Source organism: Gossypium hirsutum, chromosome D10 (genome assembly GCF_007990345.1).
Source record: "Gossypium hirsutum isolate 1008001.06 chromosome D10, Gossypium_hirsutum_v2.1, whole genome shotgun sequence".
Lineage (NCBI taxonomy): Eukaryota > Viridiplantae > Streptophyta > Magnoliopsida > Malvales > Malvaceae > Gossypium > Gossypium hirsutum.
Genome location: NC_053446.1, coordinates 21165854 through 21188009, shown reverse-complemented (window position 1 = coordinate 21188009; position 22156 = coordinate 21165854). Strand labels below are relative to the sequence as shown.

The following is a 22156-nucleotide window of genomic DNA, read 5'->3' as shown; positions in this document are numbered from 1 at the left end:
GAGGGTTGTAACATATTATCCCAAGTAAAAGTCGTTTACTTGAGAAGGGTTGCGTCATTGATCCAAGTTGCACTAGTTGTGTGGAAAATGAGAGTTTAAAGCATGTTGTTATTTATTGTTCAACTGTTGCGACTATTTGGAATAGTCTTGGCATGGTTTATGTGCATAATTCATTTATTGATTTAATGTATTACTTTTCTTCATCTTTCGAACTCCTCTTGTAGCAAATGTTTTCTCACTATTTCTTGGAGTATTTGGTTCCACCGAAACCTATTGTGTTGGAAGAATGTGGTGATTCAACCTTCCCAAATTGTTTCTTTTGTAGACACGTTCTTTCAAGATTGGCGAGAGGCAACTATGGTTTTCCAATGTGTCCAAGGTGCATCTTTCAAGCATCAACCTTGCCTATGGTACTAGTTGAGACCTCTGATTGGTTGTTTTAAATGTAACATGGATGCTACCATCTTGTCAGATTGAAACATAATCGTCCAAATACCCTGAAAATAATATTTGTTACTTTATAAAAGTAATAATTTTTGATAATTTCTCAGTTGGGTTGAAACTCGATTAATATAGGTTACACCAATTTAATCAAAAACTTAAATATATAATAATATAATAATATATATCGTGTATATGCATATATTCTTTTAACTTCGGCATACCTTATAATAGAAAATTTCTTTGTAATTATTTTACAAATTTCATTTTTTGGTTGGCTGGAAGAATTTGTTTATAGTGACCATTATCTTTCTTAAAGGAATTCCAAGCATATATTTGTGCTGTTGATGGAGACCTCCACATGGGAATGTTTTTTTTTTTTTTTAAGATCAAAATAATATTGAATGAAAAAGATTAATACCATTTTTTTTATGATGAAACATTTCCTTTTATGTAATCACGTTCTTGATTTTATTTATTTTGGAATATTTTATATTACTACTCAAATTCTAATTCTGAATATTTAATAAGTTTTTTCTAATATTCTAAATTGAAAATAGAGAAAGAGTAAACATTAATTAACTTTCGCAATACCAACCTAACATTTGAAAAAGATTTGGTAGACAAAACAACAATCCTTTTACCATTATTCCTTAAACTTGATATGATTCAGATTTTAAATTAAAATTTTACAAATTTTAATTAATTTAATTGAAGTATTATTGAATAATAAAATTATAATTGTAATATAAAATAGGATGATTACCATTATATTATAAATTCAATTACATTTTGGCTCCTTCCACTTAAAAAATGAATAAATTAATTCATCTAGAAAAATATCAATTTGTTAGAAATTTTATCTATTCTACCGTTAAAAACTGACATAGTAAACGAAATAACTCGACAGTTATACATGACGTACCATGTGCATATCATACCCAATGAATAAAATTTTTAACCGAAGGAATGATGTGTTTGTACCTCGTACTTTAACCAATTTATTTTGTCGTTTTTACTAATTTATTATTATAAAGAATAAATGAATGCGCAATTAGTAATTAAAAGGAAAGTGAGGGGTAATGTTAAAATATAATGAAGGTCAGTATCCCTTAAATAGGCTATGTTTCTTTCGAGAAGCGTTTGCACTTTCTGTGGAGGAAACTGAAGCTGCCAAAGCTCGAGAACTCAAACCGAAACAAAAAAGAGAAAGTGCTCTTAAACCCCCCAAAATACCTAAAAATAAATGGCTCTGAAATTCAACCCCATCACTTTTCAATCTCAGAAACTCCCTTCATTTGCTCTTCCACCAATGGCCGGCCTTAGGTCTCCCAAGTTTTTCATGGCCTCTACTCTTCGTTCTGGTTCCAAGTTCGTCTCTTTCTTTCATATTTTATTGTTAAATCATGGATTTTGATTCTTCTTCCGTTATTTTTACCTCATTTTGCATCTGGGTCTTTTTTCTTTTCTGCTAACTTACATATATCTTGTGATCTTAATGTTCTTGTTGTTTAATGGTAATGTTGTTCTTTTCTGTTTGGGATAATACTTTCAATTTAGAAACGACTGAAATAAGGTTCGTTTCTTATTAAATGTTTATACTTTCTAGCTCAGTATTATGTTTTTATGTATGTAAGGTTTACTGATTAAGGTGCAAGAATAGGGAAAACACGTTTCTTTAAATAATTTTTGCTCTCTCTCTTTTTCTTTTCTTTATTTTTTTTAAATTTGTGTTTTCCTTCTTTATTTTGATCTTTTTGTGATTTGGTTTCATGTTTGGTGGGTTGTTTTGTATTTTTATTATAAAAATTGAGACTTTGATAACTTGGTTTTAGACTGAGTTATGTGCTTCATTGGAATTATCGCCTGATAAGGATCTTGAGAGTGAAAGAGGTCCATGTGTCATATTTAAGTTTCTAGCTTTATGTAGCTATTATGTGAAGGCTCCAAGGTTTTTTTTTTTTTTGTCCTTAGCATATTCTCTAGTATATTAATCTTGATGCGCGTGTTTCTTGTTGGATTTTAAGATTTGTTTAACTGTAAGATATGCTGGTTTCTTATTTTGATGTGGACAGCTTCCATTGTTAAATGTGTTTTGGATGGTTTGAACGAAAGATGTAAGAACAAAGCAATGTGGAACATGTTTTTCGATAGCTTGTTCTTATCAATAGTTTTTTTTTTTTTTTTGTGATGTTAACTTTCAAGAAAAATCAATTATTTGGTTTTTCCTGCTTCATGTCTCGTTTTTGTTTGAGAGGAGTTCACGAAACCGAAAATACCCTGTAAATTGTATTTTATAAATATTCTTAACCATTATTGATTGTCTGGTCTCTTTGCTGTAATCTATGATGTTACGGCCTTCACTAATTTTCTATTTGTCTATTACAGTTTGGTAGTTTTGGGAGTGGTTAGGATATTAATTATTTTCTCAACTATTTTTTTCTGAAGGAATTAAATTTTTCTTGGGGTTTGAATTACTGGGAAGCTATTTCTGTTGTGATATACATACTTTTTTTTCTTTTAAAGAATCTTATATTTTATCTAGTTAATCCGTATTTTCCTTATTAGTATTCATGCAAATTGTATTGAAGCATGTTCTTCCAAGTTTATGATCAACTGATCGGTTGAGAGTGCATCATTTGTCTGAAATTGATAATGTCTCATTTATGGACTTCTGGGGCTCATCCACAAATGCAAGTAGTTAAATGTGTTGCTTCATCCGTGCCCATCTCTAAATTTATTTCTATGAAGAGAATGCTAATGTTATATCATTGTGCATGCTGCATCTGCATCCATGTTATCCACTGTGTTTAACTTGATTGCGAATCATGCAAGTGTTCCACACAAACGGTCTTCCGATTTTCCATTTATGTCATTTTAATTTGTTTCAATATGGTTGAATCTGTCTTTGAAAAGAAAATTCAAGTTGGTGGAAGTAGTTCAGATTCTCTAGACTAGCTGATGAATAACATAATGTTTCCTTTTTTTTTTCAAATGGTTCCATTTTGTTTTTAAAATATAGTTGAATCTACATTTTGAAAAGAATATTCAATTTGGTTGAAGTAGTTCAGAATATGTTGTCCTCCTTCCTTGATTTGATATTGTGTTATTCCTTTTTCTTTTCTTTAAACTAGTAGTGATCTTATCATTAAATTATTTAAACTTCTGTCAGAAATCTAATTTAGTTCCTAGTCTTTAGGATTTTGGTTATCTTTCAAGTTGAATTCTTTCAGTTTGAATTTTGGGACTTATTTTCTTTTTGATTCTTGGATAAGTATTTGGCTATAAGTACAGCAATCACCATTCATTCATTGTACGCTTTATTCTCTCATATAAACATGGTATTTAAACTGAATAAAATGTCTCCATGATTGCTTCTTTTTCTTGCACAATTTTTTGAAAATGCTTGCGTTTCTCCTTTGAATCTACTTCATTTAACATTTTAATCAACCGAGTATTTCGTACTTTTTCTTTGTTTTTATCTTTTAACTTGTATCATTTTGTGTATGTTTGACTAGTATAATTGCTGAACCTGAACCTAGTATTGATACTCTTGACATTCTTACCTTCCGTTATTAGGTCACCGAAATTTGGTGATTTCCTTACAAATTTTAAGTCATGGCTGAATATTCATGTATTTGAAAATGAACATTTCAAGTAATTTTTTAGATTTCTTCCTGGTATCAGTTTTGGGCATCTTTGTGGTCCATTCTTGATCTAGTTTTCAAATACTATGTTAGGTAATGATGAATAGACATCTATCCATTTTCTCCTGTTAGTTTGATGCACTTTTCCTTCTGTTTGGTTTGAGTTTCTCTGTTGGTTCCCTCATATGGTGTCTGTTCTTATGGTTGTTGAGAGTTGCTGATAGTTACTTGTGCTTTTCCTTATAAATAAATGGTAATTTAATGCCTTGACATTGCATATAAATGGGTCCCACCCAACGAAAATTCTGATAATTTGATTACTTTCCTTGGATGTGTCATAATTTTGTTTTGAAATGAAAGACGAAGTTATATAATTGATAATTGCACTTAAAAGCAGGATAGTTTACATTCCATGCCTACTTCAAATCTAATGAGATGAATTCTCAGATGGTATCACTTATTTATACTACTGTAGTTCTGCAAGTGGGTCTGCTGCTGCATTGGTCCTTATATTTTACTCCGATGCTCACAATTGTAACATCCGGTCTCTCATTTGATTCTCTACTTGGTCTATGTGAACTTCTACCCTCAAAGATGAAATTTAGTCCTGTTGTGCATATATAATGCCTGTTTCTTTGCATTGCTTTTGCATTTCATGTGCTGTATTTCCTGGTACATGCCGTGGACAAATTTGTGAGATGGGTTTTGTGCTTTTACATTTTATTGTTTCCTTTTATCGTTACTGACATATCTGGTTGATAAGAAAGTAATTGGGAATTCATTTCACTTAATGCAGAGAGGTTGATCTCAAGAAGCCTTTCATGCCTCCTAGGGAGGTGCATGTTCAGGTCACGCACTCGATGCCACCTCAGAAGATTGAGATCTTCAAATCTTTGGAGGACTGGGCTGAGAACAACATTCTAACTTACCTCAAACCGGTTGAGAAATGTTGGCAACCCCAAGATTTTCTTCCGGATCCTGCATCAGATGGATTTCACGAGCAAGTCAAAGAACTTAGGGAAAGGGCAAAGGAGATTCCAGATGATTACTTTGTTGTTTTGGTTGGTGACATGATCACAGAGGAAGCTCTTCCAACTTACCAAACAATGCTTAATACCTTAGATGGAGTTCGTGATGAAACAGGTGCTAGCCTTACTCCTTGGGCAATATGGACAAGGGCTTGGACTGCTGAAGAAAACAGGCATGGTGATCTACTTAATAAGTATCTCTACTTGTCCGGAAGGGTCGACATGAGGCAAATTGAGAAGACAATCCAGTATTTGATTGGATCAGGAATGGTAAGTAAGATGCTTACTATAAATTTTCTCACATTGTGTAGTTTAATTTTGAATCCTATGATGCACTTAACTTGCAAAACTTTATCAAACCCTTTGTTGTTCATCTTCTGAAAATGAATGCATTAAAACGTTGCACTATATCACTTCTGGAATTTCACTAAATTGTGTAGAAACTGGCCCACTGATGTCGCCTTCCCCGTATACCACCCTGAGGAAGTTAAATCACTTCTCTCTCACAAAAAAAACATGCATTCAATATGCCATGTTTCTTCTTATTTTTTCTAATGTATATCTAATAGGATCCACGTACTGAGAATAATCCTTATCTGGGATTCATCTACACATCATTCCAAGAAAGGGCAACTTTCATCTCCCATGGGAATACAGCCCGGCTCGCAAAGGAGCATGGTGACATCAAGTTGGCTCAGATATGTGGTAACATTGCCTCTGATGAAAAGCGCCACGAGACTGCATATACTAAAATCGTTGAAAAGCTCTTTGAGATCGATCCCGACGGAACAGTCCTGGCTTTTGCTGACATGATGAGGAAGAAAATCTCCATGCCAGCACACTTGATGTATGATGGCCAAGATGACAATCTTTTTGATAATTTCTCAGCTGTTGCACAGAGACTTGGGGTTTACACTGCCAGAGACTATGCTGATATACTAGAGTTCCTGGTGAACAAATGGAAGGTGACGGAGTTAACTGGACTTTCAGCCGACGGGCGTAAAGCTCAGGATTATGTGTGCGGACTTCCACCAAGAATTCGAAGGCTGGAAGAGAGAGCTCAAGGAAGGGCCAAGGAAGCACCCAGGGTTCCATTCAGCTGGATATTTGATAGAGAAGTCCAGCTCTAAGGCTTTTTTAAATTTTCTGAAGATGAAAAATGGTGATTTCAATTTCCTGCAACAGAGGTAGAAGTTTTCAACATGCAATTTCTCTTTTTAAATTCCCCCATGTAATGTTTGCTTGAACAAGTTTCAGTCGATCAGATTCAAGTTAAAAGTTTTAAACTGGATAAATAATGTTTATAATCCGTTAGTACCCAAACCAAAGTGGCTATGAACTGGATCAAATTCAATTGATTTCCGATCAGTTATATACAGACTTATGCTTCTGTGTCGATTGGGTTTTAATGTTTTGATATAGATTCGGTGAATTTGAGTCTGGTTTTGATGACTTTTGGTTTGAAGCTAAATTATAGAGTTTGAGTTCTATCATTTTAATTTTTCTGAGTTTGGGATTTAATATTTTACACTTTGATTGTTTGGGTTATTTAAGTTCAGCTTGTTATGAATAATCAAGTTGGATTTGACTTGGAACATTCTCGAATTCGGGTACCAAGCAAATTCATTTCCAAATTTTTCATCTGCATGCAAGTTTTTTTAGTGTTTGGTAACTGAGAAAAATGAACTCATTATCAAGATTTAGCTATCAACAAAATTGCCTCCTAAAATGGCCTTTCTCGGGCGAACTTCTACCTTTGATATTTAGATCGGAATGCAGTGTAAAATATTTAATGTACGTCTTCAAAGCTTTGAAGAGGATCATTTGACACAAGTCTATATACAATGAAAACTTAAGAAGAACTTATAAGCGAGGTAATGAATGTTACCATAGTAAATTGCAACCATGTCATGTATAACAACAGCTATGGCAATCCAGGCTTAAGATTTGTTGTCCAAGCAACAAAACGATAATAACCTAACATAAATACGACGACGACAAAGTCAAACAAATTGATCAATACCTAAAATTGCTAAGCAAGTGTTTGCATCGATCAAGTCCCTAACACTCGTATCCTACAAAACCAAGACTGAAATTCAAGAAATTCATAACTCATTATGTTTCCGGAAAACGAATATAGGTACAGTACTTAACGAGGCAACGGCTTTTGGTAGCTTAGATACTCGAAACTTTTAAGCTTTCCCTTCGACTTGTACTGGTATCAACAATCCAAGCCCTTGTTTCCTGTCAACATCTGCCTCTCCAACCCATAATCCACATGTTTCTTAAAACCCCTCCGTGGACCAACACAAAATCTCCTACCATTAAAACAGTCGCATTATCAGCCAATAATCTACGGGAAATTGGACCATTAGGTCTCAGTGTAGCAGTTCTATCTCTGAAACTATCACAAAACCTTTCAAGCATGCCATGAAATATTGATGAAGGAATCCCCTGGAAAGGCATTTCCAACCCACGACACAAACTCTTCATTTGTTCCCAACACCATACCAATAAGCCCAAACAATGACTTCCTCCAAACTCTTTATAGTTACCTACCTAAAATCATCTTCAACATTAATTATCTCATGATTGCCATTCAAAGTTATCAGTTTGCCCACCATTTTTAACAGCTTCACGCTTCAACATCTTTAAGAAATAAAGGATCTTGAGCACATCACCTATTTGAACAACGGTGGTAGACGCACCAAACCAATAATTGGACCCATCAATGAGGCCACCAAGACGGAAGGCTTGCATGGTCTTCTCGAGATCGCCATGGAGGCCACCAGTAGCAACGACACAACTGGGGGAAGGGTAATGAGTTTGAAGGGATTTTTGAGGAATTTGTTGATGGTCATGCTTGGGCAAAATGAGGCCGCTGATAGACAAGTCTACGAAGGTGTCAACAAATGATGTAAGAAATGAAGGTTTCCACATGTTGATGATCATCTTCTCTTGTGGACTGATGCTGTTTTCCATTATTTTTTAGGGATTGCTTTTGGCCATCAAGTCTGAAAACCAACCACCATTAAAGGTTGACTTGACGACAGGTCAACTTATTTTCGACCAGATTAATTTTGATTAAACAAATACTTGGGTCATTTTTATTTCGGGTTATTAGAAATCATTAGAATTGCTTTACTAGGATCAAACTACCGAATTGAATTTAATTATGATGAAGTTAATGCATTACTGTTTTCAACTGGAGGAACCATCAGGACATGTCAAGGAACACTTATGGTTGCCTGGAATGTTCAAGCAAATGGAAAAGAAAAGTGACAAATCTCCACATCGCAATGGCTGCCTACAGTTCTATGCAGTAAAAAGTATTACTACAGGTTAACCAAACCTTCCAAGATACAAAATATAAATGAAAAATAACCAATGGGATGAAGTTTTTAAACTATAAAAGTGCCTGCGCTTGCCTTTGGACCTGTCCGGAGAAAGGCAATTGGCTGGTTGCTATAGGGGCAACAACATCAGAAACACACAAAAATTAGGGTTTGACTTTTGAGCTTCTCCAACAATAACCAGTGCTGTCATCACAAAAGGTCGTAACACCATAAAAACTTAAAGAATACAGCCAAGGGAAAACTAGTAATAAGTTTTTATTATTATCAACTACAATATAATGTATAACAAACAAAGACAAATAGTTCAAAACACAGATTTTAAACACATAATTTTGTCTGTCATTTAAATGACCTTTGCCTAGATCTTGACTACATTGTCACAAAAAAGACTAATGAGATCAAGGCATTGATCCCATGTTTCACTTCCCCTCTTGCTTTTTCAGCTCCTCCAACTTATCTATAGCCACCTGAAGCTCATCTGTACCTCCAACAGCTCTCATAGTATAGAAATATACACCAAATACGAATGCTGTCAAACCCCCCGCGACTACCATATTCTTAGTCTTTGGTGCAAGGCTGCCATAATAAGCAAATAGTCCAGCCATCTCAAAGCAGAAAATTGGCCCAATGTGTTAATACCGTCCAAGCTGAAATTCACCAAGATATTAGTCTACTATCTTCCAAAACTCCACTTGGAAATGGGGAAAAAAGGAGTACAAAAACATGCTCCCTTAGAAATTAACTCTATTAGCCTATATGGTTCCTCAGAAAGGCGATGGAAAGCAACAAAACGTGAAAAAAAGAAGGAAATATCCAAAAAAATCCCAATCTTATATTACAGCAATTTGAGGAATCTTCTATTGCATGATACATGATTATAAATTAACAAACAAGAAGAAAAAACAAATTATCTAGCACATCATGTTGATTTATTTTTGAGATTTCATTGCTGATTTACAGCATGATCGCTACAGAAAGAACAAGATTATAATCCCCTTCTCCAAATAAAAAATATATAACCAGTTAAAGTGCAACAGTAATTCCATTGTTCCTTATGAAGTAAAATCATGCAATTCATTTTATAAAAGATATATATAGTTTCAATTTTTTATTATTCAAAACAATACTACTTGCTTTGATATCAACGGATAACTTAGTGCTTCTTGGTTCTGGAAACAAATGGCTAAGCAGTTTGGTAACAACAAGTGATGTTTAGATTATTAAACAGAAAAAGCAAATAAGGCATCAAAATTCAAACACAAATAATACTGATTTCAAGCAAAAAGTTCATAGCAACAAAAACAGGCATTGTTCATACTTCATCCTCTAAACAATCATTAAATCAAACGAATATTTGTAACAAATCGTAACAATAGTAACCAGCTATCAACTATCCAAGAAAAACCCATTTCTCATACCACTGAAAACAAATTAAATTCATATAAAATCAACCCAAAGTCTTAAAACAAATAAGTGGTTCCTCCAAGTTTTGCTAAACAGCAATCTTTCTCTCACACTTTTCAACTTGACCAAGCAATTTCTTTCCCTTTTAAAGTAACACATATAAAGAGCCATAAAAAAACAGCGGTGGAGCGGAAGCTGACCTGAAAATCCCAAAGCACTGATGGGGTTCTTTTTTTATCTTAACCTGAATACAGAGAAGAGAAACAGAAAGGAAATGCTGCAGATTTGAAAGGTAAAGGAAACGAAGGAATGGGTGGTGCCTGGATTGGTTATGGTTGGGCAAGCAAAACAGCGTGGGCCTTAATATTGGCCCATTAAGTAATATCATTAACAAATAAAAACATGAGTATTTTTTTGGTGAATCATAATAACAAGATAAAATACGAACAACCTTCGCAACTAATATGATTCAAATTTAAATCACACCTAAAATAGTAAATACTATTGTCCATCAGGCCATGAGATTTAAAAAACATGAGTTTATTCAACCTTTTAAACACACTAAAATCTTTATTGCTAATTACATTATTACATTGACATTATTATTAAATTTAAATTATTAAAAAATAGAAATTATACTGTATATCCACGTTAGATTGTATTTTGAAATGCTCACTGTGGTATTCAAAATAAAATGTCCAGTTACAACCACCCAGGACCAATCAAAGCACTTCGCAGTTGGGGTTGACGAAAACACTGTAGTTGACCTGATGATTTTATGGAAGATATGCAGAAGGAAATTGAGGGAATTTCTACTTTACCTCCACCAGATAAGCTTACCATACCATGGAAAATGAAGACATCAGGCGCCAATGCACTTGTACCTACTTTAGAGACAATGGAAACAGTGGCGACCAACCTTACAAATCCTAAGGAGGCCATGGTTACCATGAGTGCAGAGATGGTGTTAAGCGAAAGATGTGGAAGGGTTGCCATGCGTCTATTTCCATCTCTTTTCTCTTCGTATTAGGGTTTAGGGTTTTTTATTTAAGAATGTTGATGTGCAATTTTCAAGGCTGTGGCAATCTCGAATTTGGTAGTTTAGAAATATAGAAAATTTCTATTATTATGTAAATGGTAATAACGAAGTCAACGAATTAGTTGAGATTCTATCTAACATATATTAGAAAAGTATAAAAATATGAATTTATCAAATTCAAAAATATTTTTAAATATTTCGAATACATTACTAAATAGACTTCTAACAAATCCTTAAATTTTGAGAAATGATCACGAATGTTATATTCCTAAATAATTCACTACTTAATTTACATTGTTTTTGAAATTCAAATACAAATTCTAAAATACTCGTTCCAAACACTACATAAAAGAATATTGTAAACAACATGATCTAGATTAGACCTGATCACAGGCTGAGCCGATGCCAAATTTTAGGCATGTTTTCTAAACTCTGCCAGACCTGAAAAATATGCTTAAAATTTTACCCAAGCCCGACCTAAACAAATAAATGCTCAACCAAAGCTCGACTCGACCCGCCCGTATTAATTTTTTATATAAAAAATTTAAAAAATATAATACTTCAAATGCACTAAAAATTATTAAAATAAATATTTCTCAACAAATTGAAAATACATTAAAAAATGTCTTTATACTTAAATAACACTAAGATAGTTGCAACTTAGCAAGCAAATGACTCTAAAATAGTCGTAAAATTAACAAAAAAATAAGATCTATACAATATCTAAACAATAACAACAAAATAGCAGCAATCTAAGAGCAAAATGGCAACAAAACAGCAACAAGAAAAAAAATTAGGCAAATTCGGGCTAAGTCGGGCCTGGGCCAAAAAAATCTTACCCAAGTCCCGGCCCGTTTTCTTATTTTTGTTCAAGCCCATTTTTCGGGCCTCTATTTTTGCTTAAACCCTTCCACTTTTTGAGCAGGCCTTCGAGCTTAGACGGTGGCCTAGCCTATGATTAGGTCTAATCTAGATGTTGTTGCTCTATTTGAAACCAGTGTGTTTAGGGATAAAGCGATCAATAGAATGATTTTTCCTTTCTCTTATTGGATTGAAGCTCGGGGTTTCTTTAAGGAATATAGTTATGTTCACTACAAAATTAAAGGCTTTGAGGATGATCATAAACGTCTTTAAAAGTTTGAAAATTATCTCCAATATATTTGAGACAACTTAGGTTGTCCCTTACCTACGTCCTTTAAAACCATGTCTCTAAAAAGTTTTAAGGACAATTATGAAAAAAACGTCTTCATAATCAAGGATGAATTTCCCTCCTAAAGGTTTAAAGACGAAAATCATCCCCAAATACATAATAATATATCAAAATAATTAGGGACGAATTTCATCCGTAAAGCTTTAGGGACAAAGGAATTAGCACGAACTTTTTTAACTTCGTCTCCTTCTGAGAATTTGTGAACCATCTCATATCAATTAGAAAACTCGCTCAGAGTATTCCCGATGATGAAGTACCTCAAATGCTTATGGGTGGTTCCAACAATGAAGGCTTGGACGGCCCATTTGTCAATAACCCCTTTTCTGGTCATAGTCGTTGTGTTAATCGACGGGCATAATCCCTAAGGGATTCATTTGCTTCTTGGCAGATGATTATACGCCAGGGATTGTTGAAGTGTATTGTTGGCCAAGAAGCGGCTCATGAATTGCCTGACTAACTGATCAAAACAATGAACGTAGCCCCTGGGCAGCGACAGGTACTATTGTCGCACTTTGTAACACCCCTAACCCGTATCCATTGTCGGAATAGGGTTACAAAGTATTACCATACAAACGAAACATTAAAACATACATTACATACATTAATACATATATAACATAAATAATTCATTCACGTACATATTGTCCCTAAATCGAGCCTTTGAAGCCTTAGAAATACATTAGAAACAATCTGAGACTAAATTGGAAACATTTGGAAAGTTTAAAAAAAATTTAGAAAAATTTGACTGCAGGGGTCACATGTAACTCTCTAAGTAGGGTCATACGGTTGTTCGTGTAACTGCCTGACTTGCATGCAATAAAACTTACAGAGGACGCACAGCTGTGTCACCGGGCTGTGTGTCACACACGGCTAAGTCACATGCCCGTAACGTATGCATGCCAAAATCATCAACTAACATTCAACTATGTACTAATACAAGTCCACCTATACATGTCATTATAACCTTGACCAAAACATCAAAAACTACTGATATTTATGTTGAATAGTGTGATAGATCTCCTACAAGCTTCCAAAATGATCGAGCTTCTAATAATCTATAAAAAAAAACATAGAAAAGAAAACACATAAGCAACGAGTGCTTAGTAAGCTCGTATAAACTTAAATTGTACTTACCACTTCATTAATAAAATTCATAGATTAAACGCAAAACATTACCAAAACCATAAGTGTATTATAGGTCTATTAGTACACCATCAATTCACAAATTAGTAAATTCACTTATACATAATATAAATGAACTTATCCATAGCATAAGTAAATTTTTCATATACAAGCACATCTTAATTTATCAATCTCTTTTTACTTATAATATCATGTTGCATATGAAATCATCCATAATATATGAAATTTACCATCTATGAACATAATTTTTAATTCATCAACATACCATAATTATCAACCTTTTTATAAGTTTATGAACCATTCCGTTTACTTACTTATCATTCCTTTCCAAATGTTTAGCACAAGCCTAAACATCATCATCAATACACAAGTTAGTGTATTTATACATAATTCATTTGGATTAACCACATGATAAGCCATTTTCATGAGAAAATACATCATTCATCCTTTCCATGAACATATGCATAATACCATTTGTAAACTTACCATTTCAATCCCTTTTCTTGCCCGTTAAACCACTTATAATATCATCAGATACTTGGGAAAGCTCACAGGAAGTGTGCTTAAACATATAACCGTAACATTTCCTTTACATCGTTGCTCACAAGAGTTGTAGGTCAGAATGTAAGCTACACAATATTGTTCACATGAGCTATTGAGAATCTGAAACAAATGTAGGATCTCAGCCATCAGTAGGACATTCAAGACCAGCACCGGAAACATGAAATCCTTAATGACATGTCATTTGTATCCTACGATTCCTAAGGTTCAACCAGGACTCGATATTCGTCAATGCATCATAGCTTTGCTACATTTATATTTTGATTCATTTACATTAAAACAACATAATAAACATTTAATTTAAACAAAATTTTAGTGATTATATTTCATAGGAACTTACCTAGCTAAATTGCAGCAATGATTAATTACAGGGGTTATTTGGTAATTTTCTCTTCTCCTCAATTTTCCTCTTGTTATTGATCTAAAATAATAATTCCATTCAATTCAATAATTGTAATAGAAAAACCAATTCATTTTATACAATTAATTCCTTTTTGTAATTTTACAAAATTACTCATAATATTTTACTTTTATTCAATTTAGTCACTCAACCCAAATCATGCAAATTAACCATTTTTATTCAAATTTCATTTCAACCAAATTATTCACCATTTCTCTACAGCCCATACCTACTATTATTTCACACCAAGTCATTTTACTTTTATCACTTTAACGAATTAGTCGTTGAACATTAAAATTACCAAAAATTACTTTACAAAAAGTCTTATCTAGCAACCAAGCTCAATAATCTTTCATAAAAATTCAAGAATACACTAAATTAATTAATGGAAAAATCCAAAACATTTGACATTTTTACAAGTTAGACTTCGGGTTAGCTAAATCGAGCTAATACGAACTTAAAAACATAAAAATCACTAAAAAGGGGATCAAAACACTTACCATGTACCCCAAAACAATTTGGCCGAATGGTTTTCCTCCCCTCACTGTAGCCATTCGGTTGAAGAAAATAAAGAACAAAGAAGATGATAATTTTAGGTTAGGTTTATTTTAGTTTATATTATTTAATTACTAATATAACTTTTAAATTTTATAAAATTTACCGTGCAACCTATCCATGACTATCCACTCACATTAAATATGGTATAATTACCATCCAAGTCCATGAATTCACCTTTTCATAGTTATTAGATCCATTTAACTAATGCATTCAACTTTTGCATATTTTCCAATTTAGTCCTTTTCACCTAATTACCCTTTGAAACATCAAAATTTATTAATGAAACTTCAATACTACCTTAATAACACTTCGTAAATATTTTAAAAAAAATATTTACGGCTTGGTTTATAAAAACGAGGTCTCGATACCTCATTTTCTAAAACCATTTGACTTTAAAGTCTTACTTCTTGAACCTAATTGTTCTTCCATTCAACATAAATTATTAAATCAAATTTTACTATTACCCCGTATATTATTTGTAAATATTAAATAATAATATTTACGAACTCACATGTTAGATTTGTGACCCTAAAACCACTGTTCTAACGTCACAGAGAAATGGGCTGTTACACACTATTTGTGAGAGGGTCATGGAGAATGCCTTGCACATGATGGTATAAGAAGCCTCTAGAATATTAATGTGGTTTTTATATCGAGCCAAATGGTCTTCCAGATCTCTTGATCATTATATGTGAACTTTGGGAATTTGAAGGAGGATGAGTTATGATTGGCGAGCACTTTCGGGATGAGTGGTTCATTGGAGTAATTCTAGACAAGTCTGTTTGCTTTAACCCATTTCATTCATTACATCATTTCTGCTTTGAAAGCTCTAAGTTGCTCTTCCACAGAGATTTTTTACCTTGAGAATGTTGGTACACTGTCAGGAGATCATCATTATTTTCATGACAATTTTTGAGATCATGCACACTGTCTCCACAAAGGGTCGGCAGAGCTTCATCTTCTTGGTGAACTAGGTTCTCTTGCCTGGGGACCTCCCGTGTAGCCCTTAATTCACCAATCAACTACTCATTTTGAGCATTCCTTTGATCAAAAAGGTGTTATTGTTCTTGCTGCTCCTTGAAATGACGCTCCTGCTGAGAGAATTGCTTTTCCAATCACCACAATTTTTATTGGGTCTCTGAATCATGAGGTTGAGACCTAGAACCTAGCTAAAGAGTGTTGGATCTGATGCCATAAGTTTAGTATTTTTATTTATGTACACTTGTATTTTTTTGAATAGATTGGTTTAATAAAATTATCTGTGAATTACATTAATACATTTTGTATATTATTCTTAATGGTTTTTGCGCGCAAAGTGACATGGAAGCAAATATTAACTCACTAGTTATCTAATGTTTAACTAATACTAAGCAGTATTATGTGGTTGAATCGTAATACGAAAAGATTATATTAGTAGATGAACCTAAACATGTCCTTAGTCTAATTGGAAATGAGCAAATCGATTGAAAGACTAATATGTCGTCTATCAAGTCCAATTGGGGAGATGTTTTATCTTAAGCATTGAAGCGGATGACTCTCGGAAGATAGAGACATAGATATGATAATTGGATTGATAGTACATAAGGCAATACCTAAGTAGAATAGATCTTGACTCCGTGTATGGATTTACTCACTTGTGATGTTTATAGTGTGGCATACCTTAATCCTAAGTGGATAGTGGACTATGTATACGTGACTCATATACTTTATTGTAAGTAAAAGTCTAAGTTCAAATAGATAAGGAACCGAAAGCTGGTGCGTTGGGTATACGACTTCTACAGTATGTAGCACCATTCACAATAGCAGAATTCATAGACCAGGAAATGGGTAAATGATATCATCTTATTGGCATTACGTGATAGATGAAAAGTAAACATGACCACGAGTCATTTGTCTTTGTGATAAATGACTTAATTACTAATTAATAGTAAATGTCTTTTTATGAAGGAAGATATAATGGTTACCATGAGCTAAAATATGATCATATTAGGAGAACGAATTTATCCCAAAAAGATTAAGGATATCTTATGAGGGTAACACACTTATGACAAGGTCATTGGACTAGCACTAATCGAGTAGCTTTCGTAATGATATGTAATTGGGGAGAGCTCAATCACGATAATGAGTAAATGAGTTTATAATTAATAAGCGAAAAGCTAGAACTTATTATAAATCATTTGAGCCCTAATTATATATGTTCAATCGGTTCATTTGCTAGCTCATTGAAACTAGAAACGAGTTGCATTTAGAATCAAATGAATAGAAATGGATAGAGAGGATAAAGTTAGAGAAATATGTTAGATTCGGAAATGAATGTGGTTTCTCACTAAGTATGAAAATGACCCGAGAATTAATTTAATTTTTTCGAATTATTATAAAGTAAATAATTGAAGCTCGAAAATAGAATTAAATTAATTGGTCATTGTGAATCCGTTGAATATGAAAATTAAATATATTTTCTCATAGATTCTTTTACAGTAAAGTTGTCATGACTTTAACGAAATTAGAATTAAGTTGAGAAAAATATTTAATTGAAAAAATAATTTATTTAAATTAATTTAATGAATATTATTTATTTAGGGAAATAGAAAAAATATGTACTGGATTGGATTAAATTATAAAGTACTAGGTTAAAAGTTTAGGAACCACATTTAATTGGACACAATACAAAAGAGGCCCAAAACCCCTCATAATAAGTATGAGGGACAACAACTTTAGTATAATTTAGGGGTGAGCATTTGATCGAATCGAATCGAATCAAAAATTTTCGAGTTAATCGAATTTTCGAATATCATTTTATCATCCTAACTTTATTTGAAGTTTTATCGAATCAAATCGAGTGAGATAGAATTCGAATAGAATCGAATCGAATATATTTGTTCGAGTTAAAGTTAAAAAAAAATTGTGTTGTTTATTTTTATGTAATTTTTCAAAAAATAATTTTATTTAAAGTTTTTAAACATGATCATACAACAAAAAAATTGAAGTAAATAAGTGAATAAATAAAAGCAACATAACATCATCAACCCAAATAAACAATATGATTCTAAATAAACAAAAAAATAATACAAAAAGATTATAATAAAAAACATAAGTAAAAGTCCAAGTAAATAGCATGAGTCGAAATAAACAACAACATTATAATAAAAAAAACATAAGCAAAAGTCCAAAATACTATAGAAACCTACACCAAAAGAACACAACAAAAGTCCAATTAACCAATAACAAACCAAACCGAACTAATAACAATAACACATCAGTTCAAGAACTATTATATAAACGTTTAAGCTTTTTCTTGTGCTTCAAACACCGTTGATAATCTTGAAACATCTAGTAAAAGTATTGAATGAGTTAGTTAAATAATAATAAAAATTTGCAAAAATAAATTAAATAAACATTTAACTTTATAAACTAATGCTAAGTATGTTACCTTCTTGATCTTCGGGTATTTTGGATAAGTCTAGCAAATTTAAAAAAAAAAGCGTTAGTTAAATTATGGGAATGCTTACTAATATAAAGAATGCAAAAGCTTATTTTATAAATTAAAATTTATATATTACTATCTTTGTAACAGCCCAATTTTGACCCTAATCGGACAGAGTGGTTTCGGGACCATGATACGAGTCAGAAAAATATTTTTATAATGTTTTTAATGTGTATCGCAGTTTAAGTTATATGTGTGAAAATTTCGTGTGAAAATTTGATAGTTTGAAGGCTCAATTTGATAAAAAGGGCTTAATCGCGTAAAATAAAAATTTAGTGGTTAAATATGAAAGTACCTAATTGTTGTTGTCTTTTTAAATGGAAGGTTTAAAAGTGTAATAAAACCAAAAATAAGATAGTGGGTGGCAATAGTCAACATTACCCTTATATTATATGTTTATTAAATTAATTAATAAAGGTTAAATAAGTAAAATAATAAATAAATAATATATGTTAGGTTAAAACATAAAAAAAATGGCCATTTCATCATCTTTCTTAGCCGAAATGAACAAAGAAGAAAACCATTAAAGCTTATTAGGGATTCGGCACTTTACTAGCTTGATTAAGGTATGAAATTGTTTCGGTTTTTGATAATTTTTACGTTTTTGAGATCGTTGTTTTGAATACTTCAAAACCCATGTCTTAATTTTGTGAATTGTGGATGATTTTGAAATGTGCCATTGATGAATGTTTGAGTTTTATGATGTTAGTAGGTGAAATATGAAATATATTTGTTAGATTAACATGTTTTATTTTTGAATTTTTGGTGAAATTGAGTAATTAGGGTTAAATTGTGAAAATAAAATTTTAAGGGACTAAAATGCTAAATAAATGAAAAATATGGAGTTGTATAGACACTAGGAATATTCGGCCCTTAAGGAGTGTAGTCAAATTTTTGTGTATTTTGTGTTTTATCCAATAGGGATTAAATTGTAAAAAGTGTAAATGTTAGGGGTAAAATGGTAATTTACCCATTTATGTGTTTTTGGATTAAATTAAATGTAATTATATTTAAACTAGCTTACTTTTAATATAATTAGATCAAGAATCGAAGAAATCAGAGTTGGATCGGGGAAAAACTAAAGTTGTCGAGTAATCGTCTGGTTTCGAATTTACACCATCCAAGGTAAGTCTATTAGCAAAATAATGTTATTAAACTAGAATATATATATATATATATATATGGAAATCTATCATTTATTTAATAAGTTGAATTAACTTTGTTAATTTCATATTGTTAGCCGAATATACAAGTTGAAATTGGTAGGTTGAAATTTTATTGTACAAATATTGTATATGTTATATCATGTATGTTTGAGTTTAATAAGATGAAATGAATAGCATAAATTATATAAATATAGAATGATGTTCGAATTTATAATACAAATTCTTTGAGTTGAACTTAATGTTATAAATTGTATATATATATGTGGTTCGAATAAATGATGTAATGTTTTTGAATTGAATGTAATGTTATGAAATATATATATATATATATAAAAGAGGTTTGAATATAAGATACAAGTTTCTTCGAGCTGAACTTAATGTTAATAATTATATATAATTATACATGTGGATTGAAGATAGGATTTGAGTTTTTTGAGTTGAATTTAATGTTATGAATCATGTATATGTGGTTCGAATGTGAGGTTGCTATGAAGAGTTGAATATAAAACAATTCTTATCGAGATATAGTTATTGAGAAAGATTTATGTGAATTATAAAGAATTATATGAAAGATTAACTTTGTATTTGAGTTATTCAGGCTATGTGCCTAGCAGGCTTAATGCCGGTGAAATAATTCAGACTTTACGTCTAGCAGGCTTAATGCCGGTGATACATTTCGGACTATAGGTCTAGCAGGCTAAAAGCCGGTGTATCGAATCAGGTTTTAAAACCTAGCAGGCTAAGTGCCAGTGAATCTATTTAAGTTATGTGAGAATATGCAATTTATATATTTATGATTTTGATTATATGAAATTGATGAATACATAAACATTCAGATTTTACATGCTTGGTGAGTATTCACCTACATTCGGGTTTTGCATTGGTTAAATATAATTGTATGCTTTCAGTATATATATAATTAATAAAAGCATATGTATATTAAGTATATGCGATTGTTGAATTTATAATTACGTATGGTGATATGCGGTTGTTAAATATATATATATTGAGTCTATGTGTTTGATAATTATTTATGTATGCATTTGAGGTATATATATAAATGTGCTCATTTATATATATATATGAAGAATATGTATATATATTCGAATGTAGGTATTAGCTATGCATTCAGGTATAAATTTATAATGAGTATATATATATATATACACAAACGATTATACAATGTGATTGGTATATATGTGTATGAGTAATTATATGCATATGATAAGTACATATGTGCATTCGGATGTATGCAGGTAATAAAGATGCATACACATTCGGTTATAAAAATTGTTAAACATATGTTTATATATATGAAATCGAATATTTATGTTAAAATGTTTATACATTCGATTTTTATTTTAAATTGTTGACAATTATGCGTATGTATACTTGTCTATAGACATTTGTTAACAGAAATGGTGTTTGTGAATTCATTAAGTGTACCAGGAAATTTTATAATTTATATATATATATATTTATGGTTATGCTATAGACTTACTAAGCTATAAAAGCTTACTTTGTTTACTTATGTCTTCCTATTTTATAGACTTAAAGATCAAGCTTCAAGCTCGGGGATCGTCAGCAAGTTCATTACCTTATCTATTATCTCGGTATTTAAAATATTTAAATTCTAACTATGGCATGTATAGACTAGATAAATGTTTTGAAGGTCGTATTTTGTTGTATTGTATATGATTATAATAGCCATACTAAAATGGTTTATCATCTTATGGATTTGCTAGTTTGCAATATCTTTATTAGTTAGATTTTAATGTCTTTGTTTTTTTTCTTAAAAATGGTTGGAAGGGAGAAGTTTAAAATTTTGCATTTTGTTTTATAATAGACCAAACTTATTATATTTAAATATATATATTTAATATATATGTATTGAATTTGAGATGGTTGTGTTTGTTCAGTAATGCCTTGTAACCCTAATTCCGTGACAAATATGGGTAAGGGGTGTTACAATCTTCCCTTGTTTGAAGTTCATCAAAATAATCTTCAAGATTGATGACACCATTAAATTTCCGAAGCCAATCTTGTGTGCAAACCAAAGCTTCGACCATGACAGGAGTTAGAGAACTTCTAAAACTATCGAGAACACGTCCTCCCGTGCTAAATGCATTTTCCGAGGCAACTGTTGAGATAGGAATAGCAAGAATATCTCGAGCCATTTGTGCAAGAATAGGGAATCTAGGACTATTCATTTTCCACCACAATAGTAAATCAAATGAACTTGAATCATTTACTTCTTCATCCTCACCCAAATATCTATACAACTCAGATTTGCTTTCTAATCCAACTTGTTTCTTCTTCTTAAGGTATCTTTGTTTGGCCAAGCCCGTTTTCATTTCTGACTGATCTATTTCCATTGAATTGCAATGATTTTTCGAAGAACTAGATCTACCTTCAAACAATTCAATTCTTCCGGCATTAGAAGAATACTCATTGAACAAGCAATGCAAATCTTTAACGATCATTTTCATAATGTCATTAGCAACATTAGAAAAAAGCAAGTTGACCCCAAAGTCCAAAAAACTCATTTTACATCGCGGATCAAAGATGACCGCTAAGTAAACTAGCATGTTGATCTTGTTTCCTTCACCCCATACTTATTATATTTCTCTCTCATTTTGCAAGTCATAGAAATTATGTCTAGATCTCCACACTCTTGCCACCCATCAAAAAGACAATGCACATTCGCCAATACTTCAAA

The 22156-nt window shown here is 31.9% G+C and overlaps 1 protein-coding gene and 1 pseudogene across 1 annotated transcript; one reads left to right on the top strand and one right to left on the bottom strand.

The window, feature by feature from the left end:
• Positions 1-1538: 1538 nt before the first annotated feature.
• LOC107914601 (stearoyl-[acyl-carrier-protein] 9-desaturase, chloroplastic) lies at positions 1539-6512 on the top strand. The gene is made up of 3 exons (XM_016843547.2): positions 1539-1812; positions 4885-5386; positions 5686-6512. Exons 1-3 carry the CDS (start codon positions 1688-1690, stop codon positions 6244-6246), a joined length of 1188 nt encoding a protein of 395 aa, XP_016699036.2. The 5' UTR covers positions 1539-1687; the 3' UTR covers positions 6247-6512.
• Positions 6513-6982: 470 nt separating this feature from the next.
• LOC107914602 (shewanella-like protein phosphatase 2) lies at positions 6983-10974 on the bottom strand (annotated as a pseudogene).
• Between the last annotated feature and the right edge of the window lie 11182 nt (positions 10975-22156).

What these genes read in the sequence shown, in the direction of transcription:
- LOC107914601 (XM_016843547.2), top strand. Translation starts at nt 1,688, where the DNA reads ATGGCTCTGAAATTCAACCCCATCACTTTTCAATCTCAGAAACTCCCT. An exon ending in ACTCTTCGTTCTGGTTCCAA is followed by an intron (nt 1,813 to 4,884) that starts GTTCGTCTCTTT and finishes CACTTAATGCAG; the next exon opens with AGAGGTTGATCTCAAGAAGC. An exon ending in ATTTGATTGGATCAGGAATG is followed by an intron (nt 5,387 to 5,685) that starts GTAAGTAAGATG and finishes TATATCTAATAG; the next exon opens with GATCCACGTACTGAGAATAA.